The 18,267-nt window shown below is 45.9% G+C and overlaps 1 protein-coding gene across 4 annotated transcripts in view; it reads left to right on the forward strand.

Annotated features, from left to right (window-relative positions):
• The window catches only part of ACLY (ATP citrate lyase), a 61,155-nt gene that overhangs the window by 3,368 nt on the left and 39,520 nt on the right, over positions 1-18,267 (forward strand). For 2 of the 4 annotated variants that reach the window (XM_060281101.2, XM_060281100.2), the window contains exons 2-5: positions 11,897-12,061; positions 14,218-14,340; positions 14,840-14,902; positions 15,244-15,434. In XM_060281101.2, coding sequence (XP_060137084.1) covers positions 11,903-12,061; positions 14,218-14,340; positions 14,840-14,902; positions 15,244-15,434 — 536 coding nt within the window. In that variant the 5' untranslated portion in view covers positions 11,897-11,902. The remainder of the gene's footprint in view (positions 1-11,896; positions 12,062-14,217; positions 14,341-14,839; positions 14,903-15,243; positions 15,435-18,267) is intronic. The other 2 variants (XM_088655560.1, XM_088655562.1) reach the window with 1 other exon arrangement.

The following is an 18,267-nucleotide window of genomic DNA, read 5'->3' on the forward strand; positions in this document are numbered from 1 at the left end:
CAGAGCACGCCAGGCACTCCTGTCTTGCACTGCCTCCCGCAGTTTGGTCAAACTCATGCTCGTAGCTTCGAGAACACTGTCCAACCATCTCGTCCTCTGTCGTCCCCTTCTCCTAGTGCCCTCAATCTTTCCCAACATCAGGGTCTTTTCCAAGGAGTCTTCTCTTCTCATGAGGTGGCCAAAGTATTGGAGCCTCAGCTTCACGATCTGTCCTTCCAGTGAGCACTCAGGGCTGATTTCCTTCAGAATGGATAGGTCTGATCTTCTTGCAGTCCATGGGACTCTCAAGAGTCTCCTCCAGCACCAGAATTCAAAAGCATCAATTGGAGGGACTATTCCAGTGTTAAAAGCTTGAGACTTTATATAATAAACGATTCCTTCCCACCACCATTTTTTTAAAAGCACAAAATGTGCTCTGAGACATTCTGCCTGATACTGGTTCCAGCCAGAGCCCACAAATCCAAAGTGCTGCTTATATTTTCTTAGCTTTTAACTCACAGGTTCGTGGGATCCGCACGGATATGAGGGATTTTAACTGTGCAAGCGAGCAGCTCTTTATACATGTGTGCTGTTTAAAAATGGAAAAAAAAATAAGAATGTAAGCAGGCTCCATTGAAATCCATGGTTTGTTGGTTTCCCTCTCTTCCCCCCACCCCCACCCCCAATGCCATCTTTCACTGACTCCAACCGAAGACAGATTGCAGCCACAGATTTCAGGTATGACCTGTGTTACGAAAGCACAAAGATGACAGACTCAGCCTGCTTGAAGCCATGCGCTGGCCTTTTTAATTAATCAGAGTGAATAATGGGGAAAGCTGATCTTGATGAGTGTTCTTGTGCCTTGGCTGGCACCTTCCCATCCACTGCCCTCTGCCAATCCAGAATGGTTAAGTACCCGTTGAACTTCCTTTACAAAGCAAAGAGGGCTGCTTTCTGGGGTTGGCTGGGCTGCATAGCCTTGTCTACAGTTTGCCTGCCTTCTAAAGGTGGCACACGCTTATTCTGAAGGTGGCACACGCTTGTAGAAATTACAGTTTTTTTAAAAACCTGGATACTTCTGCAGTCCGACGGCATAACATTTGGTGTAACAATGGTGATTTGTCGTGCTTCTTAAGCTTCTTGGTTAGTGTCATTTCAGTGCTTTCCCCCCACCATTGTCCAAAGGGAGAATTAAGGTCAAGGGATTAGGTAGCAGAGAAGAGGAAGGACTTCGACATTTCTTTCCCTGTGAGTTCTGTTAGGAACCAGTGCGGATAGCTTATCAGTGCTAGGGCATTGAGCCCTGGGCGTCTAATTCCTTGCAATGGCTGTGGACTGTCTCGTCTGAAGACCAGTTGCTGGGGGAAGTGCTTTAGTCCTCATGCCCTGTTTGCGGGCTTTCCATAGGCTGTGAGAACAGGACCATAGAATCATAGAGTTGGAAGGGACCCTGAGGACCATCTAGTCCAACCCCCTGCAATGCAGCTGTCCCTTGTGGGGATCGAACCTGCAACCTTAGCATTATCAGCATCATGCTCTGAGCTTTTGTTCTGATGCAGCAGGGCCCTTCTTATTTGGTGCAGTGCTCTAACATTACAGACACAAAGTCTTCCTGAATTCCAAGTCTGGTGCTTTCTTTGTCTTGGGCAACAATGGACACTTAATCTCTTGCTTTTGCTCTCCTTATCTGTATACAGGAGAAGAGCGGGTAGGAATTGAGGTTAGCTGTGCTGTCCTTCCTAAGTGTTGGCTAAACGGTTACTGTGTGTGCAGACTCAAGCTTGCTGAATAGAGCTGGTGAGTTTCTCATGGGGTGTTTCTGTTTTGGTCAGCTAGGTGGTTGTCATTATGGTCTAGATGTTGGGGAAATTGTGAGTGAAGGCAGTAGAGGATGGAGAAGTTCTTAACATTTGCATTATTTCCTGTGGTTTAACCGGAATTCTTAAGACACTCCTTTTTGTGTGTTAAATTTACTGTTATCTGTCCAGGACTTTGGGATGAAGCAGGCATTTGGGATGAAGCAGGTGCCTAGCTGCCTTTTATTATCCGTCCGCACTACAGGATGCATCAGTAAGTCTAGAAACACGTGGTATTTGTCATGATTATTATTTTTTATTGGTCTAAACAATAATTTTAAAGACCTTGCAAGATTTTTTCGCACGATGGAACTCTTACATCAATCAGGTAGAATGGGCATTGATCCAGAATAGTGGTTTTCAAGCTATATTCCCAAGCACTTAGTGATTCCTTGCCAGGCAATCCTGTACAATACATGTTTACTTAGAGGTAAGTCCTGTTGACTTCAAGGGGGCTTACTCCCAGGTAAGTGTGTATAGAATTGCAGCTTTAGGAGCTTATTGGAGGGTCTGTAATGGTTGACTAACCATTTAGTTTGGCAACATACGGAGGGCTATCGTGTTCAAAATTAGCCGGACACATTTTGCACGTGGCTATTGGCGCCTTGCAACTAAGTGAATATGCCTGGGCTTCAGGATAGTGCCTGACATATCCACTATCTGGAGGTGTATGCCTGGGGATCATTGGTTCTTGACTGTTTTCACACACACACATCCTGTAGAATTCTATCAGTTAATGTTTTATCTGCACAGTCAGAATGAATTTCAGGGACAAAAGTGTTTTTTTTCTGTGCAGCCTGAACAGGGAATAACATTATATTTCATCATTGTTGCTTGTCTTCATTTATCCCACCCCACTGCCCTGCTCACAGTTGGGAAGAATATCCCTGCATGATGAATGGTCAGTGTCACCATTAAGAAAAATAGGTTGGAATGGGATCAAGTGACTTCTCTTCTTTAAGTTCTCCAGGCTCTTAACTTAGCTCAAGGTTGTCTTCTGAACCAGCCAGGTGTTGAACTGATAATCAATCTCAGCCAGTCCATCATTTGAAAAACCAAGACTTTAGAGCCATCTGGCCCCAAGATTGCAACTAGACATTCCATTTGGGCGACTGTAACCTTGGTTGAAGGAGCCATTTGGCGGCTAGCTCATACAGTATATCTTGAGTTCCTAACACTGCTTCTAAACCTGGCTTATACCTGCTGATTGTCTCTACCTGTAAGGCCTAGGAAAGGTTGTTGTAAGGCTTGCCTTGTTTGTTAGGGAGAAAAAGTTCAGTTGCATCGGGGAAATGAATGCTTTGGCAATTAGGTATTGAGCAATATTTAATATTCCAACCCTTTTGCGAGCCAAGATCCTGTTCCCAGTATTTGCAGAGGGGCAAAAGTGACGGAGGACGCTCAGTTGCTGACGTAGCCATGCTTTGGCTGAGCTGGCCTCCTGTCTGTTAGCACAAGGCAACTTGCCAGCTGTTACACCTTTTTGTGGAGTCGAAACCCCGTTGGGAATGGCAGCTGTTCTGCCCGAGATCAGGCAAGCAGAACCAGGATATGTAGTCCTTCCTGTACAATTGACAGCTATTTGAGGAAGGCTTTGAATATTTATGGATGTTGTGGAATTTGCCTTCTTGCTTTAATTTGGTTTTTTTTAAAAAAATTCTTTTAAAAATAAAACCTTATTGTATGCTGGGCACCAATGGGGAGATAATCTTACTTGACTATGAGTGATCACCGAAGAAGAAGAAGAAGAAGAATCTTAATATTGCTGCATATTGCTGCATTCTGCCCTGAGTTCTTTCTATAGAAGTGCTTGTCTTGTCACGCTCCTCGGAACTGCTCTGATCTCTCTTCTTCCTGTCACGCTCCCTGCCCTTTTCTGTCAGATTTGGAGCGCTATTTGACAACAGTGTCTGGAAGTTTGATGTGACCTCCATTCATAGAAGACCTTTGAGAAGCAGGTCTCTTGTAACATTCGGGGGGGGGGACGGGGACGGGGACGGGACGAATCCTTTCCAATTTTTTCATGACTGCTCCTGAAAATGAAATGGAGACTTGTGTCTCTTTTAACACCATTAGAAGTAGTAAGTGTTTGTGGTGGGTGGAGGTCTTCCAGAATAGGGAACTGGGTGCAATTCATTCTATAATAATAATAATAATAATAATAATAATAATAATAATAATAATAATTTTATATGCCAGTTGTCTTTGTCCATGGAGTTTTCTTGGCAGGGATACTGGAGTGGCTTGCCAGTTCCTTCTCCAGGTGGATCACGTTTAGTCAAAACTCTCCACTATGACCTGTCCATCTTGGGTGTTGGTGCTGGAGGAGACTGTTGAGCAGGCATCCCCAAACTGCGGCCCTCCAGATGTTTTGGCCTACAACTCCAATGAATCCCTAGCTAACAGGACCAGTGGTCAGGGATGATGGGAATTGTAGTCCAAAACATCTGGAGGGCCGAAGTTTGGGGATGCCTGCTCTTGAGAGTCCCATGGACTGCAAGAAGATCAAACCTATCCATTCTGAAGGAAATCAGCCCTGAGTGCTCACTGGAAGGACAGATCGTGAAGCTGAGGCTCCAATACTTTGGCCACCTCATGAGAAGAGAAGACTCCCTGGAAAAGACCCTGATGTTGGGAAAGATTGAGGGCACTAGGAGAAGGGGACGACAGAGGACAAGATGGTTGGACAGTGTTCTCGAAGCTATGAACATGAGTCTGACCAAACTGCGGGAGGCAGTGGAATACAGGAGTGCCTGGCGTACTCTGGTCCATGGGGTCACGAAGAGTCGGACACGACTAAACGACATCAATAATAATAATAATAATAATTTATTATTATTATTATTATTATTATTATTATTATTATTTATACCCTGCCCATCTGGCTGGGTTTCCCCAGCCACTCTGGGCGGTTTCCAACAAAATATTAAAATACAATAGTCTATTAAACATTAAAAGCTTCCCTAAACAGGGCTGCCTTCAGATGTCTTCTAAAAGTCTGGTAGTAGTTTGTCTCTTTGACATCTGGTGGGAGGGCGTTCCACAGGGTGGGCGCCACTACCGAGAAGGCCCTCTGCCTGGTTCACTGTAACTTGGCTTCTCGCAGGGAGGGAACCGCCAGAAGGCCCTCGGCGCTGGACCCTGACAAAGGTGAGTTGTACCCAAAAGCAGGAGTGGGGAGGAGTGAAATGATGGGGACATGCACCCTTCACCCCCAGGATGGGAAGGTGATAATATGGCCCTTGGGCCTGAAGAAATTAGACACACCTTCAGTTCAGAGATGCAGCAGAATTGACTGCCCTCGGAGGAGGCACAGAAAGAAAAGTGATGTGTGCCAAGAGACAGGAGGTGAGCTTCCCCAAGGGCAGATAGTTCTCTTTCTTGGACCTTCTAAGGCTGTGTGTACATCATTTAAAGATCAACCCCCTCCAAAGAACTCTGGGAATTATAGTTTAGTCCCATTGGAATTCCTAGCATAACAAACTACGGTTCCCAGTTTTGAGTGGTAGGGGAAACACACTTTAAATGTGTGTTGTGTGTACAGCCTAAGAGTAAAGTTGCTGTTTTAAGTAGCATACCATCACATTTCATTCAGAGAAAGGCGTTCATGTTTGAGAGTTGCACAGAGGTCTTCTATGTCTTTCGCAGGTGCATGGCAGACAGAAACCTGGCCAACACAGTCTTTCTCAGATTGGCACTATGGCGTTTGGGAAAACGCCGTACTTCTGGTGTGGGCAGTGATAACCAAACTTGGCCCTTCAGCTGTTTTCGGACTACAGTTCCCATTATCCCTGACCACTGGTCCTGTTAGCTAGGGATGATGGGAGTTGTAGTCCCAAAACAGCTGGAGGGCCAAGTTTCGCCACCACTGGGTGTGGGGAACTTTTAGCTGCCAGAAAAAGATGGCAGCCCTTGGCTGGGGGGGCAGGCAGTACCTTGGAACTCTTTTAGAAATCTTAAAGACTCTCTAGCCCATAATGTGTTGGACCCATGTTCACACCAGCCTCCCACTTTCAATTTCTCCATCTCTTCTGCCCCCAAACTCATGATCTTTGAATCACCCAATGGGGCTTCTGTAAATGCATGCTTATTATGGGTTTATTCTGGGCTCCTTTGGGAATAACAATACAAGGCCAGCCTTTTATCTTAAATGCTCAGTTAAGGATGGATTTGCTTCATGTGCTTGGGTCTGTTTTCATCCTGGCATCTTTTAGTTACCGCTCCAAAATGCATCCATGCAGTTTTGATTGCAAAAGCTGGCCCTGGGCCTGTTGGAGAAACAAGGGCTTTGACAAATCTCCCCGCCACATTTGGGTGCTGTTGGAGAGAGTGCAACTGTGGCTTTCAACAGAGTGTGACCAGTGTGACTAGGGATACTGGGTGTGTCCATGTCTGGATGTCCCATTGAAGAAAGGGAAGGATAGCAGGACCGTTCGTGGCTGTGTTGACTTTTGCAGCGCGTTTGACAGCAAAGGAAAGATGTAGCTTGAGGAAGACTGATTTACACGTGATCTCTCTCCTTTTAACTGCACTGGCAGGGCGACTGTAGCTGATCTCAAAGGCAGGGGAGGAAGAGTCTGATTCCTGCCTTTTTGCTGCCCTCTGTGAATTAAAATATTGTGTGCCCTTGTCTGTCTGCCTCCTTTGTGTCATATCGCATGCTGTTAAGCATAACAATCGCCAGTTAACTGAGCAAGAGGCGGGCAGGATCCTATTTTTTCATGTTCTCTCTGTTGAGAGAAACCTCTAATTTCTTTATTCTCCCATTTACAGCTGTGTGCGCTCTGATCCAAAGCTGTCTTTGTGTGTGTACACACTGTCATAGAAACATAGAATCATAGAGTTGGAAGAGACCACAAGGGCCATCCAGTCCAACCCCCTGCCAAGCAGGAAACACCATCATATGCCTGTCAAGCCTCTGCTTAAAGACCTCCAAAGAAGGAGACTCCACCACACTCCTTGGTAGCAAATTCCACTGCCGAACAGCTCTTACTGTCAGGAAGTTCTTCCTAATGTTTAGGTGGAATCTTCTTTCTTGTAGTTTGAATCCATTGCTCCGTGTCCGCTTCTCTGGAGCAGCAGAAAACAACCTTTCTCCCTCCTCTATATGACATCCTTTTATATATTTGAACATGGCTATCATATCACCCCTTAACCTTCTCTTCTCCAGGCTAAACATACCCAGCTCCCTAAGCCGTTCCTCATAAGGCATCGTTTCCAGGCCTTTGACCATTTTGGTTGCCCTCTTCTGGACACGTTCCAGCTTGTCTGTATCCTTCCTGAACTGTGGTGCCCAGAATTGGACACAGTACTCCAGGTGAGGTCTGACCAGAGCAGAATACAGTGGTACTATTACTTCCCTTGATCTAGATGCTATACTCCTATTGATGCAGCCCAGAATTGCATTGGCTTTTTTAGCTGCTGCATCACACTGTGTTGACTCACTGTTGTCCTCCCTTGGAGCAAAGATAATTGATTATCTGTCGCCGGTTACATACATAAGCAATTGACAACCTTCATTGGGTTTGTCTGGGCATGTTAAATTGTGAGAGCTCTCAGATTTATCATCCAACAAAACTCTACCAGATGATTCCCAACTTCCAACGGCCAGGCGACACTTTGCTTTCTTGCACTGCAAAAGGTTTCTCCTGCAGTGTGAAAAACTTAATAATTTCCTTGCCTTTCTTGCTATGATTCTACATGTATTGCTGCTCTGAGCCTGCTGCCTGTTTAGAGGAGAATTACGATGCAGGCAGCCTTTCTCTGCAGAGATTAGAGATGTAAAATTTCCGGAAATTTTGAAGCTCAGGAAAAAACCCCGTTTTTTTCCGGGGGGTTTCGGAAAAAACCGGGAATTTTTGGAAAAATCGAAAAATAATGCTACATTAGCACTTCTTTTTTCTTTTCCAGATTGAAAGTCATTCTGTTACTTTAGAAACATAAAATATAACTATGGACAATTTTAATGGGCACAAAATTATCACAACTAGCATATTAAAAATATAGTGTATCCAAACAATTATTACAAACATAATTTACTTTTAAAATAATATTTACTTGTATTTGTAACAAATGGAGCAACAATCTCCTGAACTGTTTACTAGTATATGTGGAACAACAACAACAACAAAAAACTCCACAAAACAATTTCTTAAAACCCAGAAGTAACAATTATTCATATTTCCTCTCCACAGTATTTAAAAAAAAGGTTCTCATAAAAAGAATTGAAGAAGGAAGTGGGACTAAGTTTCAATGAATGGGCATGAAATTTAATCAGAATCATTTTCTGAGCTGTAATGATCAGTATCAGTTTTAGTCTCTGCTTCTGCATCTACTCTGTTGTGTCTGTCATTATCACAGTTATTATGGAATATTAAAAACTGAAGGTTTGCTCGGATTGAAACAAGCTTCTCTACCCTTTCATGGAACCAATGCATACCACACGCATGCAAAAAACAAAACAAGAACTGAAACCTTTTTCTTTTCTGGTGACAACAGCACCTCCTAAAGGAAGAAAAGTATCTTGTTCTTGCATTGGAGAAAATTCCTTCAGTAGCACCTTTTAAAGACCAACTAAGTTTTTATTTTGGTATGAGCTTTCGTGTGCATGCACACTTCGTCAGATACACGGTGTATACATTGGTGTATCTGACGAAGTGTGCATGCACACGAAAGCTCATACCAAAATAAAAACTTAGTTCGTCTTTAAGGTGCTACTGAAGGAATGTTTTTATTTTGCTTCAACTCAGACCAACACGGCTACCTACCTGTAACTTGCATTGGAGAGTTCAGTTTGTAACCTAGGACTTGCTTGACCTCACAGAAATTAGAATAATCTGATACCATACATATTTTTTTATAAATGATTTATAAAACATTTGAACCCCTTATCTTAAAATATTTTGTTTATCATGTTAAAATAAAACATCCCATAATCTATTCCCCCACCCCACCCCCCCAATTTTTCGTAAAAAAATAAAAAAAAAGCTTCAGGAAAAAGCGGGTTTCCCCCCGAATTTTTCCAGTTTTTTTTCGGGCCTTCACATCTCTAGCAGAGATCCAACAGGATTGGGGTGGGGTGGAATTATAGGCATCTTGAATTATTTAATTTCTCACAGCGCAGCTAGGAATTCCCTTGTGGTCCAAGCTTTGGGAATTGTTTTTCTTCCTGAAATGTGGCTCGAAAGAACGAGAAAGGAAAGGAAAACAACACTTTCACAAAAGCACTCTTCAGTTCCTTTTTTTCTCCCCAGCATCCTACAACTTTCTCTGTTGAGAAAGGCTCTTCAATCAGCACCCTCATCAGCCTGATTGCTTTGTGTGTATGTAATTGTGTCCTTAAGGCTCTCCTGCAGTGCTGAGATTGTGATGTCTTCAGGCTTGAAAATGGAAAGGAGAGAACTTTTGGTGGATGCCTTTGTCTTTTAAAATTTGCTTCTAAGTACCGAATCTTCTAGTTAGTCGAATTATACATGGCCTTGGAATCATTTGGGATGATGGGTGATATAGATACGTAAAATCAATCCACAATTAAAATACACATAACATTAAAGGTAAAGGGTAAAAGGACCCCTGACCGTTACGTCCCGTCACAGACGACTCTGGGGTTGCGGCGCTCATCTCGCTCTATATGCTGAGGAGCCGGCGTTTGTGCGCAGACAGCTTCCGGGTCATGTGGCCAGCATGACTAAGACACTTCTGGCGAAGCAGAGCAGCGCACGGAAACACCGTTTACCTTCCCGCCGGAGCGGTACCTATTTATCTACTTGCACTTTGACGTGCTTCCGAACTGCTAGGTGGGCAGGAGCTGGGACCGAGCAACGGGATCTCACCCCGTCGTGGGAATTCGAACCGCTGACCTTCTGATCAGCATGCCCTAGCCTAGGCTCTGTGGTTTAGACCACAGCGCCACCCGCGTCCCTTTAGATGTGAAGGAGGAGTATCTGTGCAAAATTCCTTTCACCAGATTTATTTTGCAAGGTATCTTGTCCCCCTGCCCCCCCCACCAGTCCATCCACATTCTCAAGGAAGGTACTAATTTGCAAAACATGTTTCACGGAGCAATGGGAATTTGGAAATTTCGTGGGGGGTGGGACTCCACCTCTTTCCCTAAAACCTACCATTAACAAAAATGTTTGCCTGAAAGGAGAGCGTTTTATAGCTCTTGTAAAACAAGTAAACCTGGATGTAAGAGATAAAATTGGTAACAGCATCTGAGTTGCTATGAAGGAATAGCCTAAACTACAGAATTGTATAAATGGGGTCTCCTTCTCCTTATTTTGAGTGGGAGTGGCAATGGATTAGAGCATGGGTAGGCAAACTAAGGCCCGGGGACCGGACCCAGCCCAATCGCCTTCTAAATCCAGCCCGCGGACGGTCTGGGAATCAGCGTGTTTTTACATGAGTAGAATGTGTCTTTTTATTTAAAATGCACCTCTGGGTTATTTGTGGGGCCTGCCTGGTGTTTTTACATGAGTAGAATGTGTGCTTTTATTTAAAATGCATCTCTGGGTTATTTGTGGGGCATAGGAATTCGTTCATTTCCCCCGTCCCCCCAATATATAGCCCCCCCCCAAGGTCGGAGGGACAGTAGACCGGCTCCCTGCTGAAAAAGTTTGCTGAACCCTGGATTAGAGGTTTGTTTCAGCATCCATTAAAAAACTCTTAAGTTTGGCTCTTTGTCACAAAGGGCAGCACACTGGACTCCTAGGCAACTTAAATACAATTCCTCCAATGGGCTCCCTTTAGGTTTCCAAAGGCTGTGGGTTTGAGTACCACACAATTGCTTGGGAATCCAGTCTTGTGCTGAAGACCCACCAGCTGAGGTGCTTCAGGATTCGGCCTTGATTGCGCAACAATGGGATCTGGCCGTGACAGCGCAACTTTTAGCAAATCATATCACAAAGACGCGTTGCCAGTTAAAACCCATTGTCTGAAGTAGGAACCGAATCAAAGAAAAGGAAAGAAGTACCCAGCCTCCTCACACCTTTCCTTTTTGCTCTTTTTTTAGTTCCTCCCAGTTAAGAACAACACTTCCCGCTATCTCCCAACATTTCTTAGAGACTTCAAAGGTTGTAGATCCAAAGTGATTATTAATCTCCACCCTTTATTCCCCCAACCCTGCTTTAATCTGGGTTCTCTGCTTGCTCCAGTTCATTAGCATAGGGACAATTGTAACTGCCTTGACTTCCTCTATCTCCTTTTGAATTTGGGCTAATAATGATAGGCAATAGTAAAACGTAAAACCTAACTTTTACCTCATTCACTCGCTGGAGTAGGGGCGGCCCTGTCACTATAGTAACCCTGGCGAGTGGTTTCGTTAATGCCTTTTTAAAAATAAATTCCTTCCTTACCCGGAAGACAAGTTCAAAATATTATACATATTTGTACTTTTCTGAGACTAATGGGTTGAGAGCACGGTCAAATGCTTTTGAACTTCCAGATTCTTTTTGAAAAGCTTTATTTGGCCTCAGCTTGATTATTGGCACAGAGTGGGCTCACCAAAAGCAAAAAAAACCCCACACAAAGTGGGACTGAATATTCAGTCTGGGTAACATTTGCATTATACATTTAAATTACTGTACATGGCTTCCCCCCAAAGAATCCTGGGAATCGTAGTTTATTAAGAGCGCTGGGAATTATGACTCCGTAAGGGATAAACTGCAGTTCCCAGGATTCTTTGGGGAAGCCCATGTGCTTTAAGGTATGGGTGTGGCCTTGAATTTGGAAAAAAGGCAGTCATTTCTGCCTGGGGAGGGCAGAAGCTCTTATGTGCCACAGCACTCCACTCCCAGTTTGTTTTACAAAGGGGAGCATCCATGTATCGTGTCACACCCCCCTCCCCCTGCATTTTGAGTGGTACTGCCCATTAGGAATATTGTATTACATGTCTCTCTCCCCCCCCCATGTGACTACCATTGGGGACTGTGCTGGGAAGCAGTACCTCCGGATCGAAGGCCGTATTAAATTACATTCTAGGATTTACATTTTTCATCAGAACCTTTTTAAAATCACTGACCTAGGTGTATCCTTTTTTCTTTTTTTTTAACCATTTGCATTAGGTAGCCATGTCCGCCAAAGCAATTTCGGAGCAGACGGGGAAGGAATTCTTGTACAAATACATCTGCACGTCCTCGGCCATCCAGAACCGCTTCAGGTATGCCAGAGTGACTCCTGATACCGACTGGGATCGGCTAATCCAAGATCACCCTTGGCTCTTGACTGAGGTGAGCAGAACCGGCAGTAGCTGTTGTTCCCAACCCACCCCACCCCACCAAGCAGGAACCTATAAAGTAAGAAGCTATACAGGCCCAGAACAAAATGCTTTTAAGCCTCCATTGCCTGTTGTGCAGGCAATGGAATGTACGCAGCTGAAAGTTCATCGGCATCAGGAACGCTTACATAAAGCACTCCAGCCGCTCTAACATGATGGAGGAAGAGGAGCTCTCCAAAGCAGGCTAAAAACCTTTTGCCCACGGGCAAGAAGGGTTTGGTCCCCGTATGTGCCGGCATTCGTCATGCTTGCCTTGGTGCTGAAATAGACCCTCGTCTTCTTAGGCGGGTCTCGGTCATAAAAGATGTGGTCACTTGGCTGACAAAATATTCAACAATCGTTCCTTCTTTTTTTAAATTAGAAAGACGACAAAAAACATTGTGGTCATCGGCAGCTTCGATTCCTTACCCTAGCTACAGAAACAGATCAAGTTAGCTGTTAATATTAACACGTTAACAAGCCTGGATAGCTTCAGTTGGTTAGAGCAGGCACCCCCAAACTCGGCCCTCCAGATGTTTTGGGACTACAATTCCCATCATCCCTGACCACTGGTCCTGTTAGCTAGGGATGGTGGGAGTTGTAGTCCCAAAACGCATGGAGGGCTGAGTTTGGGGGTGCCTGGGTTAGAGCGTGGTTGCAGGTTTGATCCCCTTATTATGGGACAGCTGCATATTCCTTGGCTAGATGATCAGTATTTGACCAGTCAGCTGACAAGTGTGGCCAGTTGCATGTTTGGGGTGCAAACGTTAACTGGCACAGAATCTTAGGTCCTCTTGGGAAGTTTTAGGGCCTCTCCCCAGTTTTTAGCTGTGCAAGGAGACATCCTGTCCCCAGTTCCTTTCTATGGCTTGATCTCCTGGCTGCCATCCAGTTTAATCACATTTAGCCAAACACAGATCTGCCACACAGTCCCATTTTTCTCGCTGATGGAAGGCAGCTGTACTGCTGGCTAATTAAATACCCTGCACTTCGTTATGTGAGTCAGTGGCTGGCATGCCTCAGCGAGGAGAATATAGTTTTCCGTGAGCTTTGCCGGAAGGCAGTAAGGACTCCGGGTGGCTTTCTGAATTAATTCAAGGATTAATAGGATCCTTAAAGCAGGAGCTGGAAGAAATATTTTCGCATCCTTACACGCTGGCATGAGTGTTTTGGCTTGCGGTTATGTTAGGGCACTGCCTCCCCTGTGGTGAGTGGAATTACCTACAGCTGACCAGACAGGGAAGTGGAACAAGCACCAATGGGTTTGAGGGGAGGCAATTTAAGATAATGTCACCCTCTGAATTTACGTTACTTTTGCTAAGTCCTAGTGAAGTGTACAGGACCTTGGACATGTGGCTGATGAAAGCTCAGTTCAGCCCCTTTCCTCCTCCTTCATCACTACCTTCTTATGACTGTAAGCAAATTGGTGCGATTTAAAATGGGGCTGGAGAATCTCACATGTGGCCCTGCAGGCCTTTTTGTTTGGCCCTCGAGACTCTTCCCCCGGACGCACACGCCTTTCTCTGGTCCTGTATCACATTCCCAAGTTTTTCCCTGATTGCAATGTCTCCTTGAACTCTTACGATGCCTCTTGCTTGTCTGGAATGAGGATGGGTGGTGGTGGGGAAATGCCAGCCACTGTTATGTGGCCCTGGAAGGATTCTCAGAAGGAAATGTCATCCTCAGACTGAAAAAAAAAAGTCACCAGTCCCTGCATTGAAATGAAAGGTGGGATACACATTAATTCTTTGGCAAAAGGTGGACCGTGTTGACCGAGAGTTGTGGGAAGTCCAGACAGTTGCAGAGCACTTCTTGACTGCTGGAGTGATCTCATCCAGCCATTGCTTCCCTGAGCCACGAGGAGAGAGCTATGCCTACGCAGTTTTGGGACTGCGTCCTTGTGCTAAAAATGTGCACAGATTGCTTCCAGGAAGCAGCACTTATCTATGACCATAGCTGTGTCGGTTTCTTTGTTACTTCTGCTGTGTGGCCTCTCTGCATGGAGAGCGTACAAGCGCCTAAACTAGGCCTCGCCCTTCTCGGGAAACTGGCAAGTTGTTTGCAAGTTTTCCATTTATCACCTGTAAAGCTAGTTTTCCAGTTTTGGTTTTCCTTTTTTCCAAATTCCAGCGTCTCGTGGTGAAGCCTGACCAGCTGATAAAACGGCGTGGCAAACTTGGCTTGGTGGCGGTGAATCTTGACCTGGAACAGGTGAAGGCCTGGCTGAAGCTGCGTCTCGGACATGAAACCACAGTGAGTGTTGCCATTATTTCTCTGTCCCACCTGCTTAACCGAGCTGTTGTGAAGATGAAATGCTGCAATAAGCTTCCTTTTGAGGACGGGCAGGATATTAATGAAGCAAATAAAATGCCACAAGATTAAATTACGAGCTTAAAAGAAGACACTTTCCGTGGCAGCCCACTAAATTGTGGATCTACTGCCCCACAAGAGGCACCGTCATTATATAGCTTCTGGTGGATGCTGAAGACATACCTCTTTACCCTGGCCTTTGATACTTGAGGTCCATCTTTTTGAGACCCACCTTATTTCTGTAATTGCAAGTTACTTTAAACTGTTTTTAGTATTGTGCTTTAGTGTGGTAACGCACCCTGGGAACTTAGGGTGAGGGGCAGGGAAATAATAATTTTGTGAGAATGTAGCATTTAATAATGCAGGTTAAATAATACCTCTTGTTTTCGATATTTGGGTGGGGCTTCTCATTCAGAGTATGTTTGTTTCTCATTTTCCCTAGATTGCCAAAGCTAAGGGCATCCTCAAGAACTTCTTGATAGAGCCTTTCGTTCCACACAAACAGGTTAGTTTTATTTGTACATGCAAGCGGAGATTTGCACGCATAACAGTTATTGCGGGAGCACAGCTCTAGTCTTGCATCAAAAGGGTGCAGCTCCTTTCCTCCAGGACCCTTTCCCCCACGGAGTGGCTTTTATTAATCAAACCAAAGAATTTTGAAAACCTTGGCAGAGAAGTTAGATAACCCTGGCTTGAGGCAACGGACACTGTTGCAGGGAGGGTATTGGAAGCTCTCGGGCTGCCCATGCTCTCCTTCATGCACTTATTTCGGTTCTGATAACGCAAATGTTCTGCTGGTCTTTGGTCTGGTAAAACCTTTACCATCCTGGTGTCTCAAACCCACAGGCGGAGGAATTCTACGTGTGCATTTATGCAGCCCGCGAGGGAGACTACGTGCTGTTCCACCACGAGGGTGGCGTGGATGTGGGGGATGTTGACACTAAGGCTCAGAAGCTGCTGGTGCGCGTGGATGAGAAGTTGGACGAGCCGACTGTCAAGAAGCATCTACTAGTGCATGCCCCGCCGAACAAGAGAGAGTAATTCTGAAATCTTGCTCTTTTTATATATATACTCGGTGGCCCGGCCACTCCTTGCTGTGGCTCATCCCTGTGACTGCCCCCACGCTGTTCCGACCCATGACCTATTATGCCCCCTCCTTCCCCCACCCCTGGCTCATCTCTGTGACTCCCCTGTCCCAACCCATGGCCTATTCTGTTCCCTCCCCCCCCCCAGCTCATCCCTGTGACTTCCCCAACTCTGTCCCCACCTATGACCTATTCTGTGCCTTCCTCCCCCCCACCCCGGGTCATCCCTGTGATTGGCCCCACCCTGTCCCGACCCATGACCTATCCCGCCCCCTCGGCCCAGTCTGCAAAGGCGAGCCAAGATGCTGTGGAGAGGGAAGCTTTCCTAGCTGCAGTACCAGTGTAGCCGTCGCTAGAGGGTGCTGTTTTGCAACCTCTCCTGTGCTCCCAGCATCCCCAGCTGTGTTCAGGAACAGTGGGTTTCACCTGCTTTACCTGCCATAGGTGTGACACCTATCTAAGCAAATGGTATGCAAACCCTCGCATATCCGCATGTGACGTTGTGTCCAAATTTGAACGCAACCGGTCAAGCGGTTTCGGTGAAAAGTGGAGACTAACAAACATGTCCCTTTTACATTTATATATATATATAGATATAGATATAAATGTTAACTGTGGGTTATGGACAGTCGTGTTTTACATGACAGTGCAGGCTAGGTACCCCAGCTCCGCCTCCCCCCTCCTGAGTAGAGATGGGCGATATATTGATTTGTCCGAAACCGATATGGCGTTCAGATCGCACCAGCTCCAGTTGCCTGTGGATGGAAAAGGCTCAGGCAGGCAGGCAGATCCTGAGAAGGTTCCAATGAATACCTTCTTGGACTCCATCTGCTTGTGCCCTTGAGGAAGCCCCCCACCTTCCTCATGAGCCTGAGCAGTATCGGGGCTTGCTCAGGTGGGGGGTGGGGTGGGTAGAAGGCTTCCCACCCCCCACCCCCGTCTGAGCACTTTAACGAAGCACCAGTGCTTCTCGTTTGTATCTAGCCTCGCTCAGTAGGGCTGGGTGATGCATCCCAGTTGCTGCTTCGTTCTCCCCTAACGCGGGGGAACAAGAAGCAGGCGAGATACATTCTAGACATTGTGATATATTGGCACATCACAGTATTTAGCTGCTCATATAGCACAACGTTGAGAACCAGCCGTACTCCTGAGAAGAGCTTTGTTTCGAAGTCATCCAAAAAGTTTATTCAGTTTTGCTTTTACAGTGGTGCCTCGCTACACAAATTTAATTCGTTCCATGGGTCTTTTCTTATAACGAAAAATTCGTCTAGCGAATCCCATAGGAATGCATTGAAATTTTTTTGAATTTTTTTTTTTTGCCCATAGGAACGCATTAATTGAATTTCAATGCATTCCTATGGGCAACCGCGATTCGCTAGACACATTTTTCGTAAAACGAATTCGTCTAGCGAGGCAACCTCCACTAGAAAAAACCTTTCGTTAAGCGGAAATTTCGTTAAGCAGGGCATTCGTTAAGCGAGGCACCACTGTATATGGTAGGCAGAGGTGTTTGGAAAATTCTCTTGGGCCAGCTTTAGTTTAAAGGGACAGGAAGGAACCACTTTTCAGTATCAGATTTCAGCGATTTCCCTCCTCTAGCATCTGAAGCCGTCAGGCAGGACTTCCACGCTCAAGGCCTGGGTATACCTGTGGCTAGGGCAGGCCAGCCCTATAGTGGTTGGCTGAGCTTGCTGGCTGAACCAAAGCTTGTAGTCACCACTTGCTTTGCCCCCTCTGCCCCTCTCTGGACAAGATCCCCTCCAACCAGCCATTCCCATGGGAAACACCAGTGGATAGGGGAACATACCCTGCTGGACAACGTTGCTTGAAGGTGCCCTGAGCAACTTTGGGTAGCAGTTCCCAACACTCATAGCTGCCAAGTCTCCCGTTTCCCCCGGGAAAACCCCTTTTTTACTTACCTTTTCCCGGTGGTCCCCCGTATCACTTCGTCTCCCGTTTTTCTCCGTTATTTTCTCCTGCCGGCGACCATTTTTTTTCTTTCCGATTTGCCCTTCTATGGGCACCAAAAATGGCCGCTGCCAGCTTCAAAAGTCACATCTACGCATGTCCGGAAGTGCATAGACGTGACTTCCGGTGTTGGCGGCGGCCATTTTTGGTGCCCATAGATGGGCGGAGCGACACCGGAAGTTGCGTCAGTGCACTTCCTGCCATGCGTACAAGCGACTTTCGAAGCCGGCGGCGGCCATTTTGGGTGCCCATAGAAGGGCAAAACGACGCCGGAAGTTACATTGACGCAACTTCCGGTGTCAAATAGCTGCTGGTCCCGGATTCTGCAGTCCGGAACTTGGAAGGTAAGCCAACACTCCTCCTTTGTGTTGCTTGCCGTAGCAAGAAAAGCCGGCCCAGGGAGGGTTTACTGTTGGGCCCTGCATGGCAAAGGCTCTTTAGGCCTCTTGGCCATGCAGCTACCAAACAACCCCCCAATCCTTCATCTCAGGAGCCGCAGTGGCAGGGACCGCAGGGCAACCCACGGAACGACCCTTCACCTGCCTCTGTGGCTTCGAAGTTGAGAGGAAGGCCGGCAGCTCACCGTGGCGAGCGTAATTGTCCAAAGTCCACCTGTGGTCTTTAAGAAAAAAAGCCTTAGTACTCACAAAGGATGGTAGAGAAAACATCCTCTGTTTTCCCCCCTGTATAATGTCCTTTTTTTGTTTCTGTGGTGGTGAAAAGCTGGGTTCTTTTTTTTACCTTTTCCTCTTTTTTTACACTAAAAAATCCTTTTCTCGACAAGGTGATGCCCCGCTGACATTTTAAAGGCGTCTGC

Source organism: Zootoca vivipara, chromosome 12, assembly GCF_965207765.1.
Source record: "Zootoca vivipara chromosome 12, rZooViv2.hap1.1, whole genome shotgun sequence".
Classification (NCBI taxonomy): Eukaryota; Metazoa; Chordata; class Lepidosauria; order Squamata; family Lacertidae; genus Zootoca; species Zootoca vivipara.